Here is a 25,977-nt window from a genome sequence, read left to right on the forward strand (position 1 = left end):
GTCTTCCATGTCAAGCTTTAGTAAGCATTTTATGAATATCTCAATTAAAATGAGAGACTTTGTTTTGTGGGTTGCATGTACTGGCTTGTTATTTTTGGGAGGTATATTTGTTGGTTGGTTGTTGTTTTGTTTGGAGTTTTGTTCTCTCCAGTTTCCCATTTTATATTAAATTGGAATAATTCTTCTTCTAGAACAGAATTCCAGGCAATCTATAAAATATTGTGATTTTGAAAATCCTTGACAGAAAAATAGATTCCCACTGAATGCTCCTGTTGAAGATTTCCTCACTAGTGTTCTACACATGCTCATACACTATTCCAGACAAGAATTGGCACCAGGGCCTTGTGACTCTGTTACTTTATTACTCAGGCCAGCTTTGGTACTTAATTTCTCCCCAACAGCTGCACACCTGCCTTGCTGCTTCCTTCTCTCAACATTTCAACTGCTCCCTGACACAGTTCAGCTAAAATCCTCGAAAACTGCTGCCTGCTTTCAACTTAAAGTGAGTGGGAATGAAAAAGGAGGAAAAACAATGCAAAAATCATACCCTGTTTTGTTGAATGCACCACCCTCACAGAGGCCACATGTGTCATCACTCTGACACATCACAACTGTATTCCACAACTGCTCCCACTCCCAACAGCCACGATTACAACTCTTAGTTGGAAATTTCTGAATTCAGCAAGCAAAAATAAATGCCAATTGGATGTTCCATGCTCTAATGATGACTTTTACTGTGTCCAGCATTACTTAACATTTTCACTTCATTTCACTTTGAAACAAGGATTTAAAAAAAATTTTAAAAATCAATGTCAGACATTTAATTTCATCTGTAGCAAATGCTCAAATGATGAAAATAATGTGTGTGAAAGTATCTAGGATGACTTCAAAACATGCAATGATTTATGCCAGTGATTTCTATGTTTCATGATTAAATTCTGCAGCTTCAGAATCAGCACACAGAATCACAGCACTTCAGAGAACACTGTCAGACTCCAGACTAAAAGCAAAGTGGTGGTAGTTTGCCATAATTCCTCATTTTCCTATTGCAATTGTGAAGTGACTTCAGTACTGCTATACTTTTTTAAGGAGTTGTAAAGAATAAGTTATTGAGTATGTTTATATCACCCCAAACTTCACAGCCAGGGCAGGGGGAGGGGTGAGGAAAGAAGAAAAGGAGAAAGTTGGTAGGTTAGAAGATTGGAAATAGCACAGAGACATTTATTAAAGGCATTCACAATTCTCTGCTTCCACATTCCCTTGTATGCAGAGCTTCCAAGAATTTAGTGATGGGTCAAAGAACAACCATTAATTTTCCAGTACACATGCTAAGGACATACACTCTGTTACATGTTAAATACCAAACTATCCTTGATGATAATTAAATTTTTCACTAGGTTAAAGCATAGTAAAACAAAGTGTTTCAGAAAAGGACTGTAAAATGCCACTCTAGAACTCTGCAGAAATGGTAAATGGGAGACTGCATGACCCAGCTGGCTACTACAGCGAGCAGACAGTTTAATGGTGTTTGCTGCTTGTGTTTTAAATCAGACCACTCAGGGAAGCCCTCAGACGCCTGAGCCAGCCATACAACCCCATCACTGAATACTGCAGTAAATAATGTGTCACACTAAGCAATGCCAAGCTAACACCCTATTTTATGTGAAATGTAATGTTTTCCGAGAAACGTGTAAATAATGGAAGTATAGCCTTTTTGAAAGGAAAGAAAAACCCAACAAAAAACCCCACCACCCCAAATCTCACAATTACAGTAATTGTTTTGTTTCAGGACTAACAGATGTGGTCTCACTTTACTGCAGAGCCTACTGGGGGTGGTTTCAAACGAGGCCAATGCAAGTGCAAATCGAGTCTCGAGCTGGAAGAAGCTGTAGACAGACACTATTCTGCCGAGACCCACTCATGTCTTTTTCTCAGTACTGTATGATACTTTCAAGTCACAGAGTATTCTTCATCCAAAATAGAACTGATGGCATGTCCTCTCAAATACAAAAGCAAAGCAACTACACTTTCTTTCATTTTTCTAAAGTAATTCATTGGCTATGTTTTTTTTTTATAAACCCATACAAAACATCAATCCTGGTATAAATACTACCTGTAAAGCCCTTTCACTTCTTCCTCCATGTCATTTTATATGCAAATTCAGTAAAATATTTATTTGTTCAATGCACAAATAACTCCCAACAGCTTCACTGGGACATTCAGAAATGGTAAGAGAAGGTTGAAGTATTCAGTTTAACTCCTGAATGAGGACCAGGTCCTCTTTTAAATATGATCCAACAACAAGCTCCTTCCATTCCTCCTTATCAAGCTCTGCACACTCAGCTATCAGATCCTGCCCATATTACCTGGAAGAGTGACTCCAACCAGGTTAGCTTCAGAGGTAGCAATGACAGACCTACTGAGGGTGCTGGGATTTCTTATGTCTCTTTTTGGTATTGTGTTTTTGTAGAAAGCATGTATTGCAAAGTAAAAAAAAAAAACTGTAAACACTGTCAAAGAAAAAAAAAATACTGTGAATTAAGTCATTATAAAACGAAGAGAGCAAAATTTTGGTTCAGTTTTGCATTGTTTACAAGTCAAATCCAGAAGCTGAACTTGATGATCCTTGTGGCTCCCTTCCACCTCAGGCTTATTTTATGATTCAGATGGAATTTATTTCTGCATAACTGAAACAATGTCACAAACTATTATAGCAATAATTTTACTGAGACAACAGCCACACATTTTATGAATAAAACCCCCTCATGATTGAGAACTTTGTCTGAAGAAGATACTCTCTTGAAATCAGAATATCCTAGACAGACTAAATGATTTCTCATATAATGAAACCAAATAAAGAAAACAGAAGACTTCCAGTGATGTATTTTAAAGTAGTTGTATTAAAACAAGGAAAGCTGTGGTATGAGAGAAATACTTTTCAATAGAAAAAGTATTTAAAAACATTGAGAAGCTTTATTCAAGTTAACATTCATTAGTATGATGCACCTGTTCCCACATGATGGTACTCCAGGGACAAACTGTGACTATTTGCACAAATGTCGTTTTCCACATTCGAATTATTCTTGTAAAATCAAATTTTACTTGATTTCTCATCAGCTGTGTCTTCTATGAACTCTTCCTTTAATGAGAAGTAGAGATATACTAACACAGGTGTTCTGGATTGCCAACCTGTTACAGAGGGGCTAGCAGCAATGCATGCAAATATAAAACCTGGAAAATATCACTGTGTTTGAGGAAGACAAAGAAGTCTTCTATTTTTTGAAGAGAAAAGTATTAACCCAAGTTTTGGAAACTGTTGATAGTTGAATTCAAGTGTTATTCTTTAACAAGACCAGGTTGGACAGGGCTTGGAGAAACCTGGACTAGAGGAAGGTGTCTCTGCCCAGGGCAGGGCATGGGATGAGAGAAGCTTTAAGATCTGTTCCAACCCAAACCATTCTTGGATTCTCTGACTCTGATCAGCTTAACTAAAGAAGTGGGCGAAATCCCTGTGTACGCATATTATTCAAACATTTCATGTTTCTCACACTGCAGAGCAGAAAGGGTTTGACTTTGGTTTGGGGTCTTTTTCACAACTTTTATACAAAAAGGATTAATTCCTCAATGATTCCAGGATTTTGTCAGTAACAGTGTTTTATTTTTAACCGCAAAAGAAATCTGAATGCTGATCTTTTTATGATGGCTTATCATTTTTGACACTTGCAAGGCCTTTTGCTAATGTAACTACAGTTACAAGTAACTGCTAGAGAGTTTTCCCACTGACAATTATTACAAAGTGCGATTCTGGCAGCATAAAGTTTTTGTAACTTTTCTATTATAGTTTTGGGAAGTCCCAAACTGCCAAACCGCAAAAGAATTCATAAAGCAAGCCTGATGAGACTGTAGGTTACATAGTGTAACAGTTTAGTACTTGCCCTCTTTCAGCAGGTATCCACAAGCACAGCAATATACAGGAGCAGAATAAATCCATGCACCTTACACTGCATCCCCATGACTGCTGAAGACATCAGTTCTCAAATGACAAGGTCCACCTGCATAACCCAGCTCAGATCCACAGAATCACTGATGTTGGGAAAGACCTCCAAGATCATGGAGTCCAACCTGTGTCTGATCCCCACCTTGTCGCCCAGACCAGAGCATTGAGTGCCACATTCCTGACACCTCCAGGGATGATGACTCCACCATCTCCCTGGGCAGCCTCTTCCAGTGCCTGCCCAGCCTTTCCATGAAGAAATTACTGCTGGTGTCAAACCTGAACCTCCCCTTCTCCAAGCTGAGCTCTGCACGCTTCCTCAGCTGCTCCTCAAAGGACTTACAGAATGCTAACTGCATTCTAAAATGCCACTGCTGGTTCAAATGCCTACCTCCCCACACAGGCAGATAAATGCACTACTTAGCCAACCTCTCGTGTGGCCTGGGAGCTGTTTGTATTTTGAAAACTATTTTCAAGGAAAATAAACTACTGGAAAGGTTAGTAACTAGAGAATGTTATGAGGTTAATACAGGAGCAGGTTCAAAACCATGTGTGGTGACTCAGGAGCTCAGCAAATGAACCAGAGGTGAGCTGCCAAAGGTGTACCCACATAGAACATTTTGAGGTGCAGGTCTTTGTGGCCCAGGCAAATGGGACCCAAGATCTAATCCCTCTCAATGTGATCAAAGTAAACACAAGAACTATTACAGGAAATGCGGAATGCAGGGTGGAAGGAAGGACAAGATTAATCAACATCATCTGAAGTGAACTCTAGTGAAGTCTGAAGGCTGCAATAGACTTGGGTGGATACAGCTGGTTTGAGCAGAGCTTTTGAGTGCACAAGCAGACACAGCCACGATTCAGCACTGCCCTGTAGGTGCTGCTCCTTGCTGCATTTTCCACATGGTCCCTGGGGCTGCTGGCTCCTGACAGCCTCCACTCCTCCAGACAACACTCAGGAACTGCTGTGTTCACAGGGCAGGGCATGGGCTGTTCCCAGGGAAAGGAAAGGCACTTCTGTGATTTGATTTTGGTGGGAGAAGACTGAGGGGAAGAAGAGAAGGAGAAGGCTGGGATGTGTATGTGAGCCATGCCAGACTCTGCAACTTGCCCTCAAGGCTAGAAATGGTCCCTGACACATTTCCTTGCTGTACCCAGCAGGGACTGGGCAGCCCTCATGTGACACTGTCTGTGTTTCTTCTCTGACAATACAGACTTACAGGAAGTTGAGCAATTATTCTCTACATTTACCTGAAATTCTAAGAATACACATTTTCTTTCAATGATTCACCAAGCATAACCTTTGCACAGGATAACATTCTCTTATTAAGATAAATTTAGCCACCTTGTTGAGATTAAGATCAACTTTACATTTAGAAAACAAGACTCCTGATGTTGTGATTTATATGTCTATAAAAGCCATATATAAGGAATGCATGATATACAATAACTCAGGAATGCGTGCTCTGGCACTAAATTTCATGCTGAAAGCTTGCTAATGCCTCAGGCTACTGAGCGAGATGATACATGAAGCTGTGCACAAAGAGATTGCATAGTAGTTTCTTAATTTACCTCTAAATTACAACTACCAGAGGGTTTTCTGAGTATTTTTGTCTCTAAATGTCTTGTAGTCTGGTAATAACAACTGCAGGTACTAGAAAAGTAAGATTCCCCATTTCTAGCTGAACTCCTATACCCTTGAAAAACAAAATTGTAAGTTTTTAAATTTGCAAAGGCATTGTTCAAATTGTTTTAAAAACTCCATAATAAAGATATACTTTCATATGGTTGATTTACCTGAAAATATTATTGTGCAAATCAAGGCATGTATATATACTCAAGCACTAAGCCAATTGTTTATACAATTTTGAATGTTGTTTTGCTTTATTTATACTTTTATTTCCTTTCTTGCAACAGATCATTAATTTGATTGCAGCCTGTAAAGTCAAGACTGCAGGTTCTAACTGAAAAATAGAAAGAGTTCTTGTTTTAAAACCATTTCATTACATTAAGTATGTATACACCATGTTATTAAAGAAAACCTACCGAAGCACAGCAACAGCTACCTAAGCACAGCACAACTCTCCCTAGCAAGTCCATTAAAAAACAAAAATAACTCATATGAACAGAGCTTAAGAGTACATTTCCATAGATCAAATTTCTACCATTACTATTGCAATCAAAAAAATAAGAAACATTTTCAAAAAATTTTGAATTCTACAAGTCACTATTTTTTACTATTTTTAAAAAGAAAGTAAATTTCTATAGGAGTTTAATAACAAACACTTTTATTTGAAGTTGATTTTCAAGGGGGTAGGTCAACACTTTTATAGAAATGCCTGCAGGAACAGGCTGACAGTAATGGTGGGTCAGAAGGTGAGAGGAGAAAAAGCCTTGAATCAGAACCTCAATCAGCTGCCACCAGGTTGATCTATTATAGAGGAAATATAACCTTTTTTTTTTAGCAGCTACAAATTCTAAAGACACTTTAAAAATGTGCATTGCATGCTGAGGTGCTCATGAATCTGTACAATTCAAGAGCAGGAACTAAAAGGTGACACTCTCAAACACCAAATCCTCCATTTGGACTGCAGGTTCCAGAAGAAATGGCAGTAGTGAGTGTCCTCTGCTGCTTATGCCTGGAGCTGTGGGGAATAGGCAGAGCTGAGACAAATAAACAGACCTGGCTGGAAAATCCTGAGGGACTGACATTCAAGTAGCAGGGAACAAAAGTTAGATGCAAATTAAAGGGAACTTACCAATTTATGACTAAACTGCACTGTTTGCATTTTTGTTTGTAGGTAAAACACTGCTTTTTTTTTAATATTTATTTTTGGCTACAATACAGAATAAAATAAAGCCCTTCAGTATTTCCAGATAAAGCCCTTCAACATTTCCAAAGATAAATGCACAATCATACATTTGCTGGATTCAAGAATGAAGAGATTTTTAGAGAAGTTGGAAACTCTTATGGAAAATTTCAAGCCCTGAACAGCACCCCTCATTTTCTAAAAAGACAGGAAAAGATTGATTTGAAGGTAAATGTTTTAATTTACCCTTATTAAAACTCAACGTGTGTTGCCAGCTTCAATATGAATTCACTGAGCTCCATAATTGTGCTTTAGAACAGTAATTGCTAGACGAACATCTAAATCCTTATTTTGTTGTAGGTAAGATTAATGTCAAACCAAAGCTGACTGTAAATGTTAAAACATGCAGAAAAATAGAGAGGAGAAACACTTATACTCAATATTTATCCTAGTTTACGAAGAACACAAAAGAATTTATCTTTACAAAAGGAAGCTGATCCTCAGCATAAAATCATGGAATGATTTGGGTTGGAAGGGACTTGAAAGCTCATCCCATCCCACCCCTGCCATGGCACAGACACCTTCCACTATCCCAGGCTGCTCCAAGCCCTGTCCAACCTGGCCATTTTCAATATTTCACTTCAAATATCAGTCAGATTGTAGTAATGTAAAAATATTAAAGCAACCTGAAATATTGCACATATAACTTCAAAAACTATTAGACTGAAATGAAGCACACTGGCTATTTTTACTTCAGAGGTAGTAAACTATCTAAATTTTTTGTTACACTTAAAAGCAACAAAACTGTATTTTTTAAGTTAGACAAGCAGAATGCATAATCAAACTGAAACCAGAATAGTGCACCAGTCTGGGTTATACCCACTCATATTGCACACAGATCCCCTGAGCTGCATGTTCTGTTCCACAGGAAAGCCTCATCATGGGATCCTCATTCCCAGGGTTCATATTGTTACCTAAATCGCATCCTGGGGCACACTCACCATTCAACACTTGTACGTTCTTCTACTTTTCAATGTACTGCTGGCTGCCAAAGGAAGACTTTTCAACCTCTGTAAATTCACACAATGTATGTTCATTCAATTTACTCCTGTTTTCAAGTCTCAGTGCTGTTTTCCTTTCTTCCTTTTCACATCAGTAACACTGTACCAGAACTCACTATTAAACCGAGTTAATTAAGAGATGCCAAAAGAAGTCATCTTGCCACTAATAAAAAAAATGATCCAACAAGGTACATAGAAAATATTTGGTTGTTTGTTTTTTTTTAAATTCAACAGTGAAACTTTTCTCCCAAGAATGGAACAAGAGATTCTTACTCAAGAGAATTATTAGTCTCATATTTGAAAATCTCTTTCACAGTATATTTGCGTAATACAATCTGAATACTGCTTGTGGGAAGATTATCAATGGGAAGTAAATCAAAGATGTATAATAGAATAGTTTTAACCAAAGGAATATACTCTTCTCTGTTTTATCCAGAGAAGCCCTCCTGGAGTAGTACATTGAAGGAACTGATCAGTTCATATGTGTGGGTGTGTATGTCTTTATATATATATATACATATAAATATATATATATATATATATATATATATATATATATATATATATATATATATACACATGTACTTTGAATCAGATTGATTTGGGGTGGAAGAACTTTTAAAGACCATCTAGTCCACACTCCTTGACACCTTCCACTATCCCAGGCTGCCCCAAGCCCTGTCCAGCCTGGTCTTGAACACTGCCAAGGATCCAGGGGCAGCCACAGCTTCTCTGGACACCCTGTGCCAGGACCTTCCCACCCTCACAGGGAAGAATTTCTTCCCAGTATCCCACCTAACCCTGCCCTGTCAGTGTGAAGCCATTCCCCCTTGTCCTGTCACTCCAGGCCCTGGTAAATAGTCTCTTTCCATCCTTCTTGCCAGCTCCCTTCAGGTAATGGAAGGCTGTGCTTTACCTGGGCTCTCACCAGAGCAGAATAGAGGGGAAGAATCATCTCTCTTAAACTGCTGGTTTTACTTCTTTTCAAGTATACATTATGTGTCTGTATTCATGTATATATTTTTATATTACATATCTACACAGGTGCACATTTCTGTATATATAAAATACACACATATGCCTATACATATATATAAAACTATATAGCTAGCAAACTCCAAATTATCTTTTATTAATTATCAATTTCCCTATTCCTCAATAATGGGAAAAACTAAATTTCCTAAATGAGAACAGTAAGACAACACCACCTTTTTGACAGAAAGACAAGTGCAGGTAAAATCAGACAGAGCTCTCTACTGTCCCTCCTCAGATCACTATTTTCCACCTCAGAGGACACTTGCGATAACCCACCAGAATGACTCCACATTAATCACTATATTGAACTTTAACCCTGCTTTTTCTTGCAAAGAATGACTTTGGACAAAACCATTCCTTATCTGTATATTACAACTGCCAAGAGTTCCTACACCTACTTCACCAATTTGGAACTAACACACAGACATTTGCTTGCAGTCAATCCTCAACCAGTGCTGACAAATGGCATTGGAATTCCAGACTGTGAGGAGGTATCTGAAGGTTTAGGGACTCAGTTCTGGAGACAGGGATTGGTTTGGGCATACAATGTATTATCACTTCCCTTTCCAAACAGGGTCCAGGGAGTCCCTATCAGTGCCAGAGGGTGGATAAACAGATGTCCCAGGGTGTTGTCTGCTCCCTTAGTCCCCCTCAAGCTAAGCCTATGGGGATTCCCACCTCAGTACACAGTTACTATCATTAAATGCTTCCTCTTGCCCCACTGTGCGACACCCTTATTAGCAAGAAGGGAAATCATACTGGTGGCACAGATTTCTCTGTCCTTAGAGGAGAGCTTAGTGTCAGCATAAGCGATGGAAGCAATCAGTCTTGTGGTGTTATCCGCTGGAAATGCTTGGGGGCAAGATGCAAGGAATCTTGCTAGCAGTCTTTAATTAACTAAATCTTAATGCATACAATCAAGCCATGATCTTGGCTTTTGCAAATCTGGCTCGTTCTGCATATCACAAACAGCAGAGAATTAATTCAGTATCTCCTTGGTGCTCTGACTTGCAGCACAGAGATGCCTTGACATACTTTGATCTTGCTCCCACTGCAACAATATCTAAAGATGGGCCATGCTCCATTCAAGGAACTTAAACCCAATTGTTTTTCCCAAGTGTCTTTATAAGATCTTTGGTCAATGTCCCTTTGAAATGCTTCCAGCAAACCACTTCTGCCATAACAATCTGAACAAATCTGATTGACTGCAATTATGAGGTGAGAACTTGGAGACTCGCAGTTTTAAACATTTAAATGCTCATGATGAGGCAAATCTTTGCTCCTTCTTCATGGAAATGCTGCATTTTTTTGGTTAAAGACTAGAAGATTTCAAACAGCACAGTTAATGTGAATTAACAAACTAAAAATTTCAATATACTGTAAAAGGAGTATTAAGTCTGTTCTCTCAAAACATAGGCAGAAGATTCTCGCTATTTATTTATTTAAACAATGCTAGAACTGAAGACATTTTTCTAAAATCTTCTTAAAGGCTACAAATTTTTCTCTCTTCACCTGTTCTACCTCTCCTTCCATAAAAAGCTAAGTAGGTTTCTTCCAATCACTGGCTGAGGATAGCAGGCAGATTAGATTAGTTGATAAAAGCATGCAAAAGTGATCACTACTTATTTTTATATTGCAACCCTCTAATAACATTGAGGCTCTTTGAAGAGCCCATATTTCAAGCAGGAAAGATAACTGAATGGAATTCTGCAAATAAGAATGGGCAGAATCTTTGCCTATACAGACCTGTGCAATCTCATTCCCTGCCTCTTTAAAAATGAAAACACTCCTTTGGTTCTTCTGGGCACAGGCAGGCAAACTTGGCTCCAGAATTGCCATGATGAAGAGCAAGAAGCAGAATCATGCAGGGCTACAATTTAGAACAAACAACATCACCCAATGGCAGAAATTCACATCTGCAGATGACACTTCACTTTCTGGCTCCTCCCAAAGACAAAAAGGAAAACAGAAGAAATGGAAAACACCCTAATAAAAACAAAGGTTTGGTCTTTGTCTGAAGACTAGGTGCTCTGATATGGCCTCACATGCTTCAACAGGAGTTTTAGAAAACAATAAATTAATGGCTGCAGCTGTGTCAGAGGAGATTTAGGCTGGAGACCAGGGAAAGGTTCATCCCCAGAGGCTGTCAGGCACTGCCCAGGCTCCCCAGGGAATGGGCACAGCCCCAAGGCTGCCAGAGCTCCAGCAGAGTTTGGACAATGCAGTCAGGGATGCACAGGGTGGGATTGCTGGAGTGTCTGTGCAGGGCTGGCAGCTGGACTCAATGATCCTGGTCAGTCCCTTCTACCTCAGGATACTCTATTCTATGACTCTAATTTTCAGGGCTGGTAGGAGACGTCAGACTGGTTCAAAGGCACACAGGCAGAGAGAACTGAAGGTTGACAGCTGCTGTTCAACAAGGCAAGGCCAGGCTGACATCACACCTCTGCTGAAGCTGATGATGGCTGTCAGAGGGCAAGGAGTCAATAACTGAACCCCACTGTGGTGAAACTTCTGCCTAGCTCAGAGCTTCTTTGATTTTGGTGGCAAAGTTAGTACAAGGATTCGGTGGCAAGTGCTCAGCATCCAGCTTGCTGATCACTGGGAAGAGCTCTTCCACCACCCCCTTGCACAAGCCTTCACACAAAGTCTCCTTGGTGTTCTCCTCACCGTGAATGCAGCACAGTGTACCACTAAAACCAAGTTACTGCAGTAAATTCACCACAAAATGTAGTCTTCCACATGTCATGCTTCATTATTTCCTCCATGAAACTATTTTATTCCAAAATGTGAACTGAGCTATATTACAAGCAGTGATGGCCAAATCTTAATACTCAAGAGAAAATCTTTTATTTTTTTTTTCTGCTGGTTCCTATAAACTTCAGGATTGTAACAAAAAACATAAACTAAGAAATTTTAATGTTTCACAGTAACCAAAACTTAGTCACTTCTCAGAAAACAGATGAAAAGATGAACGGTACTTGTTCATCACAGGGCAAACACAACCTCTTTTAAGTGGAAAGAGGAGAAAGCTGTATATCCAAAAAGGATCACATTCAACACTCACAGCATTATAACATCAGCCCATTGTGAAGTCTGATGCCGCTAAAGAAAAAACCCAAAAACCAATAAACAAAACACCCTGAAGAGATTGTATGCAGGATGGCAGTTCAGAGGAGTTGGGGAACCTCAGCTCACGCTGAGGTTGTAACAGTGAAAAACAACATAAACTGATGACACTTTTTGTTGTAGTACTGGAAAATAACATCCCTTGTATTCGACAACAGTAAAAGTGGGAAGAATTTGAATTAACAGCTCAGATCTGAGCCAGAGAAAAAGCATTCAGAAAGGCAGATATTCTTCCACATATGGGGATTTTGCTTCCAGCAATCTATAGCACTGGCAAACCCAAGGAACCACAGATAACCTCCCTCCTGCAATACAGGGTTCATTAGGTCTTCTGAACCTCTTTTAAAAAATATTAAATTAACCCCATTCGAAGGTGCTATTTTAGTAAGTTTTTCTAATATTGTGTATTCCAAACAAATTCAATTCTTCACCACCTACTAAACTAGCAAGAAATGTTTTTAGTTGATATGGTCCTCTGCACTTAACTGAGGATGATACAAGGAACAACAAAAAATCTCTGAACATCTCAAAATATTTCTCAAGCTACTAGAATTTTAATAACCCATGCCTAACAGAAGCATTTGAAACCAAGCTGAAGAAAGGAAAGAGAAACAGCTGAAACCCTTTGGTGAATACCAAGCTTAATTCATGTTTGAAGTAGTTACCACAGGTATGGTAACTACTGCTCAGCCCACAGGACCAGGAAAGGAGTTGCAGAAACCTCTTGAGAACTCTTCCATATAAAGGTGAATTACCTTATTTTTAGATTTTGGTCTGGGAAAATGAGTATTTTACACCTTCAACAGGCACAATTAATAGCAATGCTCCAGATGCAGTTTCAAAACTTTAACTGCTGTAAAAGGTCTGGAAATGGCTGTTTGACACTGGTGTGCCAAGCTTTCCTTTAAAAAGGGCTGGAGTCCTGTGCTGCACCACTATGACGGTAAAGTTCAACACCAAAAAGGGTTCAAAAAAACCCACCAACATTCAGAGTCAAAAGGAAGCCAAGAAGCCTACTAGCTGGTACTGACTGTTTGGCAATATATAAAGAGCCAGCTTGTTTTAATTTGGAATGCTAGAATGACATCTAGTCATCTTACTCTTTTCTAACTTCCCTCTCCACTATAAATCAAAGCAATTAATTTAACTTCTACAGCAATCCAGTATCTTAATTTAAAACACTATGAACTTCTCAACAATAACCATTCCCCCAGAATCTTTAACAACAAAACACCCAAGTCTGTCCTTGCTTTTGGCAAATGTATGCTGCAATGAAATAATCACTTTACAGGCTTATTTACATTGTCAGAAGCCCACGGAGTTTACATTTATGTTTATTCAAGGCTTGGTCAAAGTTTCAGCCTATGATTCATGAGAACATGTTAACATACAGATTGATCCTTATGCCCCTTTATCTGTTTGATGGTAATTACGGCAATCCTCTGCATGAAGAAGGCCAGTAATAGACTAAAGAGAATCTCCTAATCACTGAGGACATCCAGACAACTGATATGTGAAGGTGTCTCTATGTAATGTGCCATTTAAATAGCAAATGCAAGCTGTTCAGACCAAACAAAAAAAATAGTTTATGCACTATTAAAATTAATGGGAAACTTTGTCCATATCTAAGTGCACCCTAGTTCCCTGCAAGAGAAAACTTTCTGTGCTTTGTATGATCAAGGCTTCAAGTGAAATTGGCCAAACTGGACAAGTCACAATGGATCAACTGTATCAGCTGTCAGCACTTGGAGGGGCAGAAGGGGGAAGAGGAGCAGGGCAAGAGGGAACATTAACTTGCTGCTGCTGAAGGGGCAGCACAACAGAATAAAGTTCTGTACTATTCCCTAAGGGCAAATGAGTCACATTGTTACAAAAATAATCCAATGCTTTACAAACAATACTGCACTAGGCATTCATCTCTGACCTCAAGGCAAAAACCTCACACCAACCCTTTATTACTCATATCATCCTGCCCCTCACAGAGTGCCTGATTCTCTTTTGTTTACCAGTCTCTACGCTTTGATGGAAATCTTGGCACTTCATTAAGGATTCATGATTGTGCCAGAGCTGAAGACTAACATAAAAACAACACAGGACCAGGACTCCAGACAGTTCCCTTACATGTCCCAACAGCTACTTTGAAAGACACTCTTGAGCCACAGACACTTTGCTACTTGGTGAATTTCTGTATTAGTTAGGTAGAGAACCCCACAGCAAAACCCCAGCTTTCAGAAGGCCTTCTGTCAGAAGATCCATTTTCATCTTTCCTGCTGACTTTCACTTTGCTATAGCCAGATAAAACTTAACAATTACAGAGCTCAGCCCTGCAACAGCTTGAATGTTCTGTCCTCATCTAGCAAAATTTTGAAACATACAGAGAGGTACATGAGAACAGCCCCACCCAACCAGTGGAACCATGCAGAATTTTGGTTAGGCGTGCAGGACCTCCAGAATATCTAGGAGAAAAAGGCTCCCTCTTTTGTTCAACTGTAAATGAAGAATCTTTTTCCTATTTTGGTCTTCTGTTCAACAGTAGGAAAATACAATAATAACAATAATGCAGGTTTCTAATTAGGAAATATAAGAGTTTTAGTTCTCCCCCTCACCTCTCAACAGAATATGCAGTTAAATGTGCGATGATCTTCATTGCAAATAATTTCAAATCGTGCTACGCCAAGAAGAATGTAACTACTTTTAAAAATTTACACTAATCCTGAAGAACAGATAAGCTCATGGAGTTTTTCTAAAAACCTTAGGTGAGAAAGAGCCATAATTTAGTGTAGTGAGAGGTCAAGGGGGAATGGCTTTGAACTGAAAAAGGCTAAATTTAGATTGGGTATTATGAAGAAATTCTTCCCTGTGAGGGTGGTGAGGCCCTGGCACAGGGTGCCCAGAGAAGCTGTGGCTGCCCCTGGATGCCTGGCAGTGTCCAAGGCCAGGGTGGACAGGGCTTGGAGCAACCTGGGATAGTGGAAGGTGTCCCTGCCCATGGCAGGGAGGGGGTGGAACAAGAAGGAACAAGAACAGGAACAAGAGGTTCCTACCAACCCAAACTATTCTGTGTTTCTGCAAAAACAAAGCATGTGTCTTTGAGTTTTGCTATTTTATAATTACTACAGAAAAAAGATTAAGTTAAGAAGTTGGATGGTCACAATTTGATCTATGGATGTTGGCACCTTTTGCTAACCAAGTGGATTCATTGCACACCTTGCTCCCATTAAAAAAAGGAGTGGAAAACTGAATTCCAAACAAGTAAAATCTTGTTCATATTTGCAGAACAGTCTTCAAATTAGGAAGCTAGTCTCATATAAAACAATTTGGCTTAGATATATATACAAAAATCTAAGTTAATTTAAACACACTAAACAGTATCCAGATGTTTTGCTTGCTACTTTTATTAAGATTAACTTTAACAGTAGAAGTTTCTTTCTTTTCCCTTTTCTCCCAGAAGACCTCATTTTCTCATCCCTGCATTGATAATATTATTGCATTAGAGAAAGCACCGCTGCCACCTCAAATAAAAACAGGCCCATGAAAATATTATCCCTCATAAATTGTTCATCTCATTGGAGTGACTCTATCAAGGTAAGAAGGTGCCAGTACCAAGGGCAACTACATATTTAATTTTTTCCCCCTATATGAACAACACAACAGATTTACCAAAGAAACACAGATTCCAAGATTAGGATGCTATGATTGGGTTCACTGGCATCCCTAGTACCTAAAATGCCCTTGGCAGCTTTAGGGAGAGGAAATAAGGTTTTGCAGAGCAGTGCTAGCTGTCAGGGTAAGGCAGAGATTAGTCATCTCCCCTTCCATGTATTTGATTCTTCTAAAGGAACACAGAAACAGAGGTGCAGGTCAACAGTTATGATTTATTTTGTATTGGTTTTATTTCTACTATAAAGAATTATATCCTCTATAATTCATTCATTAAGTTTCTTTTAAGAGTTTTACTCCTTATTAAACAGTTCTACCATACTAAGCAGCAGAATGAGCTGAAATTCTAAACTCACAGTTCTAAAAGTGAGAGTGGAAAGTAAGTATCTAAAGCCTCCCCCCAAGAAACTAGTATGAATTCCGTTTGGATGATAAAAGTGAGCTATTTAGAAGGCAAGTCTAACAAAGTGAGGTGAGGATGGCAGAATTTCCACTTTTTCCTTCTGACAGCTTCACTCATCACATACCAGCCAAAACCTCCACTCCTGGCTCAGCCTCAGAACCCACCTCCTTCCTTCCAGTGTATTTAACAAAAACATACAATGCATCTTTGTGAAAGAGACATAACACAAGCCAGAGGAATGCCCCACATGTATGACAGTAACTCTTGACAGCTCTTCCTCCTACACAGAGGGAAATAAGGAATGGAACTGCACATTGATCACAGGCTCTTGGCAGGTCCAACACGGAACCAGCTTACCCCTTGGCATCCCAAGCACAGCACTTTTATTTGTTGTTCTCTCCTCTTCAAGAGAGAGTGCAACCCAGTGCATGCAGGGACCACTGTTGGCAGTCCAAGGGGAATGTTTTATCCAACAAATACCAAACCATGCAGCCTCACAAAACATGCAAGTGGGCAGCAAGCCTGGCAAGAGCCATGACTGCTTACAGGTCTGCCCACTGCCTTGTATCTTAAGAACCTATCACAACAGTGGCACTAAACTGTGAGGAAGAAAAGAGGGAAAGAACGCATTCCTAATGCTAACGGAGTACAAGCTAAAGAACGCATTCTAAAAGCAAAGACTGGTTTTAAACAGAAAGTGAAGAAGCAATAAAGCATTAGTAGGGTATCTCTCTGTTCCAAGATTTTTCCCCACTGCCAACAAACCAGTGCACTAATCTCCTGCAATTATTGTTCTTATAGCAGGTGGAGACCACGAACAGAGATAGAAAAGCAGCATTTGCAGAACAATTATCTTCCCTTTCTGTGCATTCCCTGTGGCTTTAGCTGTGTTACCAACACCCCGTGCAGTCCAACTGCCCCACTGAGCCTAGAGACACAGCATGGGCTGCCTCAGGACCCCCTAGAGAACAAGCAGCCTATGTGTCATTCGGCTCAGGAAGGAGCTCCTGCAGGCAGTGATGCAACTCTGCTCCATGGGGAGCTTGGCCCAAGCCACCATTTGAGCCCCACGTCTTTGGGGACTGCTTTTGTTTCCAGAACAAACTAGATAGCACTAAGGTCACATTACAGATTAATGGAATAAAAGCATAAAATTGCCTAGGTTGGAATAGACCTTTGAGATGATGATGATGTTCCAAGCCCCCTGCCCTGGGCAGGGACATCTTCCACTAGACCAGGTTTCTCCAAGCCCCATCCAATCTGGCCTTGGACACTTTCCAGGAATGGAGCAGCCACAACTTCTCTGCAAAACCTGTGCCAGGGCCTTGCTATCCTCACAGCCAAGGATTTCTTCCTAATTTCTCACATAAACCTACTTGCTGTCAGTTTGAAGCCATTGCCCCTTGACCGGTCCTTGTCACTCTGGTTCCTGATTAATAGCAGCTGCTTGTCCTGTCCTCACAAGGATATGTTTGTTACGAAAACTGCCTTACAAATGGCAAGTGTGTGTATTTGAACCAATTTAAATGTGTGAAATAAACTGGAGGTGCAGACAGGATATGATACAATAGGCACTTCTGAAGTTTCAACGGCACTTAAGTAATGCTCCATGATATCACACATGAAAATCTAAGTATTATTCAAGACAGCATAAGGCAATAATATTTTCAGGCAATTTATAGGAAGTTAATACCCAACCTCCATTGAAAACATTAAGTCTTTGTTTAATTACTCCAAGGGCCTTTGAAAATCCCAGCAAAAAGGACAATAAGCTGTAAATCAACACTTTCAAAACGAAAGCAACCCCCTCCCCTACACTATCATTAGGTATCCACAAAAATGCATTTTACTTCCACAAACACATATTCCATCATAATGGGTCAGAGACACAGCTATGTAACAGTGATTAATAGGATTAATAATATTTTTCAGACATATTAAAAACTTTGATTATATACACTAATATGAATGGAGAAGTTGAATATCATTCCTGTATTCCCCATCCAGAGGATCATATTAGTAGAATTTGTCAGACAAAGACACATTTGGAAGTGTTTTTCTTGCTGAAACTAAGTTTGTCTAACAAATCCTGGAGGAAAGCCACATCTTTTATCACTCAAAGAAAAAAGTTTAATAATTAAAGCTTGCTACTGTTTCCCATTTTTCCCCGCTGTGGAAACAAAACTGATTTTCTATATAGGAATTGTAAGATAAAGGGTTCCAAGTGATTTGATAAAGGCAGAGCTGCACTTTTAAAGTGACATAAAAAAGGGAGAAAAAGCATTAGAGACTAATTCAAAGATCTAAAATTAAGTTCATGCAACAATTCACATCCACTTCCCTTCAAAATGAAGTCAAAATTTAGTTTGAGACTTTTCAAAGAAAGTGCAAAAGTGACAACCACAAAGGAATTAAGCACTGGATTGCATTCTACAGGGCTGAAACTAAAGGTAGGAAGCCAAACATTACATTGTTATTAAAAGTCAGCATAACTGTGATAATTCTAAGACACTAAAAAAAATTGCCTCCTTTACACGATCGATTTTAAGCTCTATTTCTAGACCAACAATATATTTCATCAGTCACTTTACAGTCAGGCATCTGTTTACACATCAGAGTTCTGCCAGAAATATGTATTAACTCACCTTGTCTTGGTTTTCCTTATTCTTGTAACACAGATTTCCAATCAAACGAATGAGATGAGATTTAAAACCCATGGCTGGATGTGAAATTTCTTCCTGCCCGGTCACAGCATGTGTGGGAGTGAAGATATTTACAGCCTGTTTCCCAGCAAGGTGAGTTAATCTCAGGGTATCTACAGAAAACAAAAACCATTGAGAAATTACCGTGAGAAAATTAGTCTCACTTGGCACAGAGCTTTTCTATTAATTGTTGAGTTCAAATCTAAGCAACATAATTTCAGATATTCAGCATCATGTCAAAGAACTTTGAATGTTTACTTCATTGTGCGATTTGTGCTAATTTAACCAACCATAAAATACCAGCCCAATGTCAGAAAACATTTTTGTGTACTTTGCATGCCTTTATAGTTCACACATAAAGGCTGAAGGGTGCTGCTACCCATCTCCACCTAAAGGGTCACAATTTCTAGGCTGTCAAGAATTTAGCAATACAAACCAAGTGTTTTAGAAAACTTCCTGCACTTTGAATTTGTCACAATACATACTATCCACAGGATCACTTTTTCCTCTCTTCTCCAGTCTGTTCCTGGTGCTGTAGCATAAAAAGAAATTTCAAGTACACAGAATTACAGAACAGTTTGGGTTGGAAAGGGCCTTAAGGATCATCATGTCTTGACCCATCTGCCACGGCAGGGACACCTTCCACTATCCCAGCTTGCTCCAAGCCCTGTCCAGCCTGGCCTTGGACACTGCCAGGATCCAGGGACAGCCACAGATTCTCTGGGCACCCTGTGCCAGGGCCTCTCCACCCTCACAGGGAAGAATTTCTTCCTAAGAGCCCATCTAACCCTATTCTCTGTCAGTTTGAAGCCATTCCCCCTTGTCCTGTCACTCCAGGCCCTTGTAAAGAGTCTCTTTCCATGTTTCCTGTGAGCTTCCTTCAGGTGCTGCAAGGCCACAATTAGGTCCACCTTAAACCTCTTTTCTCCAGGCTCAACAACCCCAATTGCCTCAGCCTTTCTGCACAGCACAGCTGCTCCATCGCTCTGAGCAACTTCACGTTTCCTCAAAACACACACATGCACAAAATAAATCCTGGCTTTAGTCATCTTACTTTAAGCCATGAATGTAAGAACCTGTCACCAAAAATAGAGGTTTGGCTGCTTTTTGAATTTTTTGGTTGCTTTTGTTTTTGCTGGAGGTTTTTTCCTTTATTTGGCTTTTTATTTGCTTCTTTGGGCTTTTTTACAATAAGGACCCTCCAAACATCTCAAAAGAGTCACCACTAATAGCTGTTTCAGTTTGGCTTTTTTTTCACCTATTTGTCTTAAAAATACACAAACTTTTACAATTTTCTCACAAAATGGTGGCATACCTAAGCCTCAAAGTACTAAGATTTTTTTTTTTAAAAGTGCTAACTTTTTTTTTAAAAAGCACAGGTCATGGTATGTATCCCTGCCTCCTTCCTCCCTGAGCATCACTGGAACATCCTGGCATAATTTTCTTTGTGTACAGTCCTTCCCTTGCTGTTTCTTAGCTTCTCTAAAACTCACCTTTAAAAGTCACTGGATTTGCTTAATAACATTCAAAATGCACTTAAATTTCAGTTTTCAGAAATTTGGGAAACAGAAGGGAACAGGCATGGAGGAAAAGTAATTTTTTCTAATTCTTGAAGAAATTCTTCTATGCATTCAGCCAGTGGAAGAACATAGGAAGCAGCTGTCCCTTGCACCACTCTTTTGGTATGAAAAGCACATTGCTGATACTTTAATTGAGGCTCTGTTGGGCAACACAGGCCTAGAGCAAGTGGAGAAGCAGAAAATTTCCAGGAACAAATCAAATATTTGAAAATGCAGATTAACACCATCCCCTATTTATTTATTTTATTCAAAGGTCAGAATTATAACTACCACCAGTAGCGAAAAACATGTTTTCATTCACAGATTACCAACAGTTTAGCCTTGTGGCTGTTCACTTACCTATGGCTGTTTCAAGCAAACCAGGGAATGCCTGCAGATGTTCCAGCTGGCCGTTGTTTGAGGTCATTTCACAAAGAACGTCGAGAAGACGAATTGTCACCAGTGCTTCCTGGAATGAAAACTGCATTTCTGAAAATGGCTTATGAAGGATATCATAAAAACATAAACCCAGAGATACAAACAGGGGACAGGAACTCTCAGCTCCCCAGGGTCTGTGCAGGTCTTCTAAATTGCCAAGAACAAATTTATATGAAATTAGGGCAACTTTCTAAAACAACAATAGCAGCATATTACATTGCAATAATTCCTTTTCTTCAAGTAGTGTTTTATCTGCCTGAAAAATCCTGGGGAAACCAAAACAGAGCCATAAGGGATAAAATTTTAACAAAAACACAGTAGCTTCCAAAAGCAGAAATACAGAAAATTACTAGCTGAGAAAATGATTTCTGTATAAATGTTTTCTTTGAGTTTATTCAGTCGGAGCGTCCCACTTTAAAGACACAAACACCGCCTGCAAGACACCAATTTGTTATCCGCAGGAATTCTGTAAAGTTCTGTGGTCAAATGAACTTTGGCTGTGAGAATTTACATTATTCTTGTGTAAATAGGATTGCCATCGTAAATGCAGCATTTTGGTTAGGTACGAGACACACAATTTCATTTGCATATTATTTATTCAGACAGAGAACTATTTTTTTCTCACTGAATATGTTGGTCCTGCTCATAATGACAATCCAGCACTTACAGAAAATACCTGAAGAGCACATGGCAGAATTTGGAACACCACATATTGCTCAAGAGCCAGGCTGTGACTGCAAGATGATCCTACTCAAGGTGTGGTACATAAACTGCAAGTAGCCATGAAAAGGCTCAAACACTGGTCACAGTGACTATTCCTGCCTTGGCTGGCCCAGGACAAAAAAAAGGTTTACTTACCAACAGTAGAATATTTTGGATACAGATAATCAACATAATGTAATTGAAATAATCAACAATAGTGTTCAGTACTTAAGTAGTACAATTATATCCATTCTTTGCTCCTTGAAGCTACCAAATTAATATCGGGTCCAGGTACTAAAGCTGTATTTTCATTTTTTGACCCACACAGGTGTACAAAAGTGCAAGTCTTCCCTTAAATTACTCAATAAACTGTTTTCATTAGCACAAAGGCAGACTCTAAATACATCGGTTATTGTTACAAAGTAAGAATACCCCAACTGTATTTCAGAGACAGTAACCAGCTTTTTACAATTTTCAAGAGGAATAGATTATTTAAAAACCATAAAACAACTCCCAAATTCTCATGTATATTTGAAACTTGCTAAGTTAAAAAAATTGTTCCTTCCCTAGTGCTAACTTTCTAAAATGTTTTTTTTTTGGCCTCCACCTGTACAAAAGAAAGGCAGTAAAAAAAAATACTTCCTTTTGAAATAGTTTGAAATGTGACAGACATCTTGCTATGGATATAATCTCAAAAGTAAATAAGGAAGTTAATGAAGACTTTTAAAATAAATCATATTTTGAGAGAGACACAGAAAAGATGTTCCTTATAAAGAGATGAACTAAGTCCAGGGAAGGGTTTTATTTTGCAAGTATGGTTGAAAGTTAGTGCAAGCAAACTGATGCTGAAGTCAGGCTTAGAATGGAAAAGCTATTTTAATCATTGGGTTAAGCACTGCCAAAGCATATGATTAGCTTCTCATGGGTTTAAGATAGAAGCTCCAAGACCTGATGTTCCTTAACGAAACAAAGCAGTGTCTACATAAAACAAATTAAACAGAGCATGGGACACCCAGACAACATTCTGGGAGTCAAGCCAGTCCAAGGACTGTTCCCGAAAGGTTTCAAATGTGGCCTCAGAATTCTGGAGTCTCAGACAGCTCACTAGTACAGACATGGCCTGAGCAAGGCACTTGGCTTGTGGGCCACAGAAAAGGCCAGGCAAAGCCAAGTTGAGTATCACAAATGCTGCCTAAAGCACTTTTAATGACAGACTCCACATGTGCAACTGCATTTTTTGCAGTTAAGTACAACTGCTACAAAAAACCTAAAATATTTACAAAATTGAGGAGAAAATGGTGCAATTCTTTATGATTTCTTGTAAGTAAAAGAGTTTTATGAATTTAGGCTGGCATTTCTCTTTTCCCATGGCAAGCATATGTCACAAATAAATGTTTACACAAATATGCATCTATTTGTGCACATACTGCCCTCCATTTATTCAGCTATTAGGACTGATATTTTCTGTTCATTCAATGAGTCCGATTTCCCACCAAACAGTGATACTCAACTTATCATACATCTTCTTTATGTGAGAGAAGAATAAGAAGTCAGTGTCAAGCAGGACAAGTTATGCAGTAACTTTCACAATACTGCTGTCCCAGCACCTTCTGGTTGGACAGAGACCTCCTGCTGGGTGCAAGCAAATGGTTTGCTCCATGAACTGAGACCACAGAAAGTGGTTTGGAAAGTAACCAAAGGATTAAAAAAAAAAGAAAAAAAATAAAAGAAGATGGGATTGTCTCAATGTATGTCCTCTTACTGTCAAGTTGGTACTTTCTCCAGAAGTAGTCAATCAAGTTATCTAACATAACATAGACTAAACAGCTGGGGCAGTGGGGGGAGGCAGTGTTTCTCGGACATACAAGAAGAGATTGTGTGCTTGTTGGTTTGTGTTTCAGTCTTTTTAACACATCCCACAACAAGCACCTCCCCATAAAGTGATTTATGGTATTTTTTCATAATACCTCTCAACATACTTCTAAAATTCGTGTGCCTATTTAAACAAAAAAAAAGCCCAAGCAAGTACAATACTTTTTAACATTATCATATAAAAGCATTTAAGATCAATGGGTTTTTTTACTTTGATAATGTATTATTTATCACGCTTCTTCTCTAGTTTCTGGAAGTGAAACTATTGAACATTAATTTTGTAATAACAATAGAATTATTCTGACTACGTGTATATTACTGCTTCCCACCTACAAACAGAATAAGTATTTTCATTTTGATTTATATTTGAATAACAGGATCATCACAGAATCACAAATATCCTGAGTTGAAAGGCACCCAGAAGGATCATCAGGTCCAATTCTTAGGTGAATGGGGGATCAAAGGGGGATCGAACCCATGACCTTGGTGTTATCAGCACCACACTCTGACCAGCTGAACTCATCTCAGGGTCATGGTTTGGGTTGGAAGGACCTTAAAGCCCATCCAGTGCCACCCCTGCCATGACAGAGACACCCTCCACTATCCCAGGTTGCTTCAAGCCCCATCCAGCCAGGCCTTGGACACTTCCAGGGATCCAGGGGCAGCCACAGCTTCTCTGTGCACCCTGTGCCAGGGCCTTACCAACCTCACAGGGAACAATTTCTTCCTAACATCTAATCTACTCTGTCAGTGTGAAGCCATTACACCTTGTCCTCTCACTACATGCCCTTCTAAATTTGAATAAATTATAATTTACAACTCAAATTATAGAAGCGATCCTTAATAAGATAATAAAACATCCAAACATGTGACAACTTGAACATTTTTAAAATTTTGAAATATTTAACAATGGAACAGACATTTCAAAGCACCATATCCTTTGCCATCCTCAAATTAAAAGCAAATTTGGCTGCTGTCCTACAGACTCTACTGTGTACTCTGTCACTACTTTCCCAACATAAACTGGAAAAGATACTGTTATGTATTCCCCCTTGGGCAACAGTGGCAATGAGGATTTATCATTTCAATTTCTAGTACTTATATGGTTTTTATCAGTCATACCTCATCTTCTGCATCTGCTGCAGCAGTTAACTTGAGCACAGCTCCACATTTCTCTTGGAAACAGACTGCAAGGAAGTCAGCATGTCTCACTAACACATTCATTTCTTCACTGGTAACTGAGGTCTTGTCACTCACTTTCGCCATCATCAGCTCTAACAAAGTAACTCTGGAGAAAGAAAATAACTTCTTAGATTCACTGAGCCACCTTCATTCAGTAGAACAAGCAGATACAGTGGTTAAAAATGATAAAAACAATTATCATGCTGGTAACAGAGGTTTTTAAAAATTAACAAGCCTCATGAATACTGGAAAGCAGTTTCTGTCTGCTGTTTTTTTTCTGTACAAAACTAATTTAATTCATCATTCAATTAATACAGTTTGGCCAGACAGTCAATATTTTTCTCAACTCTATTTTAGTTTATAATTTCTTATGACCTAACAAAACATTACTGTGATTGCGTATTCACTATGTCTGAAGATTCCAGCAAACCAGCTCTTAAAAGCTGTTGTTAAGCATTGCAAAATAGCACAGACTATTTGACAGCTTCTGTTTGAAAAACAGAGGTTTTCACAGCCCTTGCCTTGCCCACAGTCCTTCACTAACTCTCCCCCAAAACCCCAAACCAAATCTGAACAGAAACAGGGAAAATAAAAAACGATCTGCATACTCTGCTCTTTACAGTTATTTTATAATTGTTATGAGATGGACTAAGCAAATCCAAGTTAATCACACATATTCCCAGTCAGAGATACTCAATGTATTAAGCTGGCAAGTAAGTGGATACATGATGAAGCAGCTCTATAAAATCTACTTGGATTGGGTTTTTTAACAGCTTTAAAGTAATTTTATTTCCAATATCCTTTCATGTTGTCAGGGCAAACTGGAAGCATTTTGTGGAAGCAGCACTTGGATGTAGCAGAGACTCTCCTACAGCCCTGCTCCAGTCTGGCACACAGGGGCTGGTGAAGTCCCTCTGTCATTCTCTCAGTCTGAAAGGACACTATTTGTTGAATGAATTCAAAAGCCGGCTCAGGGTTTTCTTTCACTGAAATATTTGCAATTCAGATGGAAGGACTTACATTTAAACATGTGGAACAGTTCAAACGCTTTTTCTTTTAAATTTACCAAGCAGGTTGTCAGAAGTGGAAGAGAAATGTCTTTTTCTGTGGAAAAAGCTCGGTCACTGCTTTATTAACCTTCAAGAACCCACCTCTATTAATCATGAAACAGCTACTCAGTCCTTGCTAAACTCAACTCTCAATGTCATTAATACAGCTGCATTAGACTATTATCTGAAGGAGGACAAAAACCTTTTTCAACACGGCAGCACAGAAGTGCTGCTGGCACATTTGCGGAAGGGTGGACTCTGGACAGGAGGTTGGAGCAGCCTCTCTCAGGGGCTCTGCTCGAGTTTTGTGTGTTCTGCAGGTTACAGTGGGTATCACACCCTGCCCATCTCCAAACAGACAGTCCAGATCCCCAACACCCT

General features: G+C 39.2%; 1 protein-coding gene across 3 annotated transcripts in view; it reads right to left on the minus strand.

The window, feature by feature from the left end:
- The window catches only part of ATXN10 (ataxin 10), a 105,731-nt gene that overhangs the window by 27,672 nt on the left and 52,082 nt on the right, over positions 1-25,977 (minus strand). For all 3 annotated transcript variants that reach the window (XM_085049744.1, XM_085049743.1, XM_085049745.1), the window contains 3 exons: positions 24,488-24,653; positions 20,714-20,822; positions 18,738-18,907 (listed from right to left, as the gene is read on the minus strand). In XM_085049744.1, the coding sequence (XP_084905870.1) occupies positions 18,738-18,907; positions 20,714-20,822; positions 24,488-24,653 (445 nt within the window). The remainder of the gene's footprint in view (positions 1-18,737; positions 18,908-20,713; positions 20,823-24,487; positions 24,654-25,977) is intronic.

This window comes from Lichenostomus cassidix, chromosome 1Ab, assembly GCF_008360975.1.
Source record: "Lichenostomus cassidix isolate B80296 chromosome 1Ab, HeHo_3.0, whole genome shotgun sequence".
Classification (NCBI taxonomy): domain Eukaryota; kingdom Metazoa; phylum Chordata; class Aves; order Passeriformes; family Meliphagidae; genus Lichenostomus; species Lichenostomus cassidix.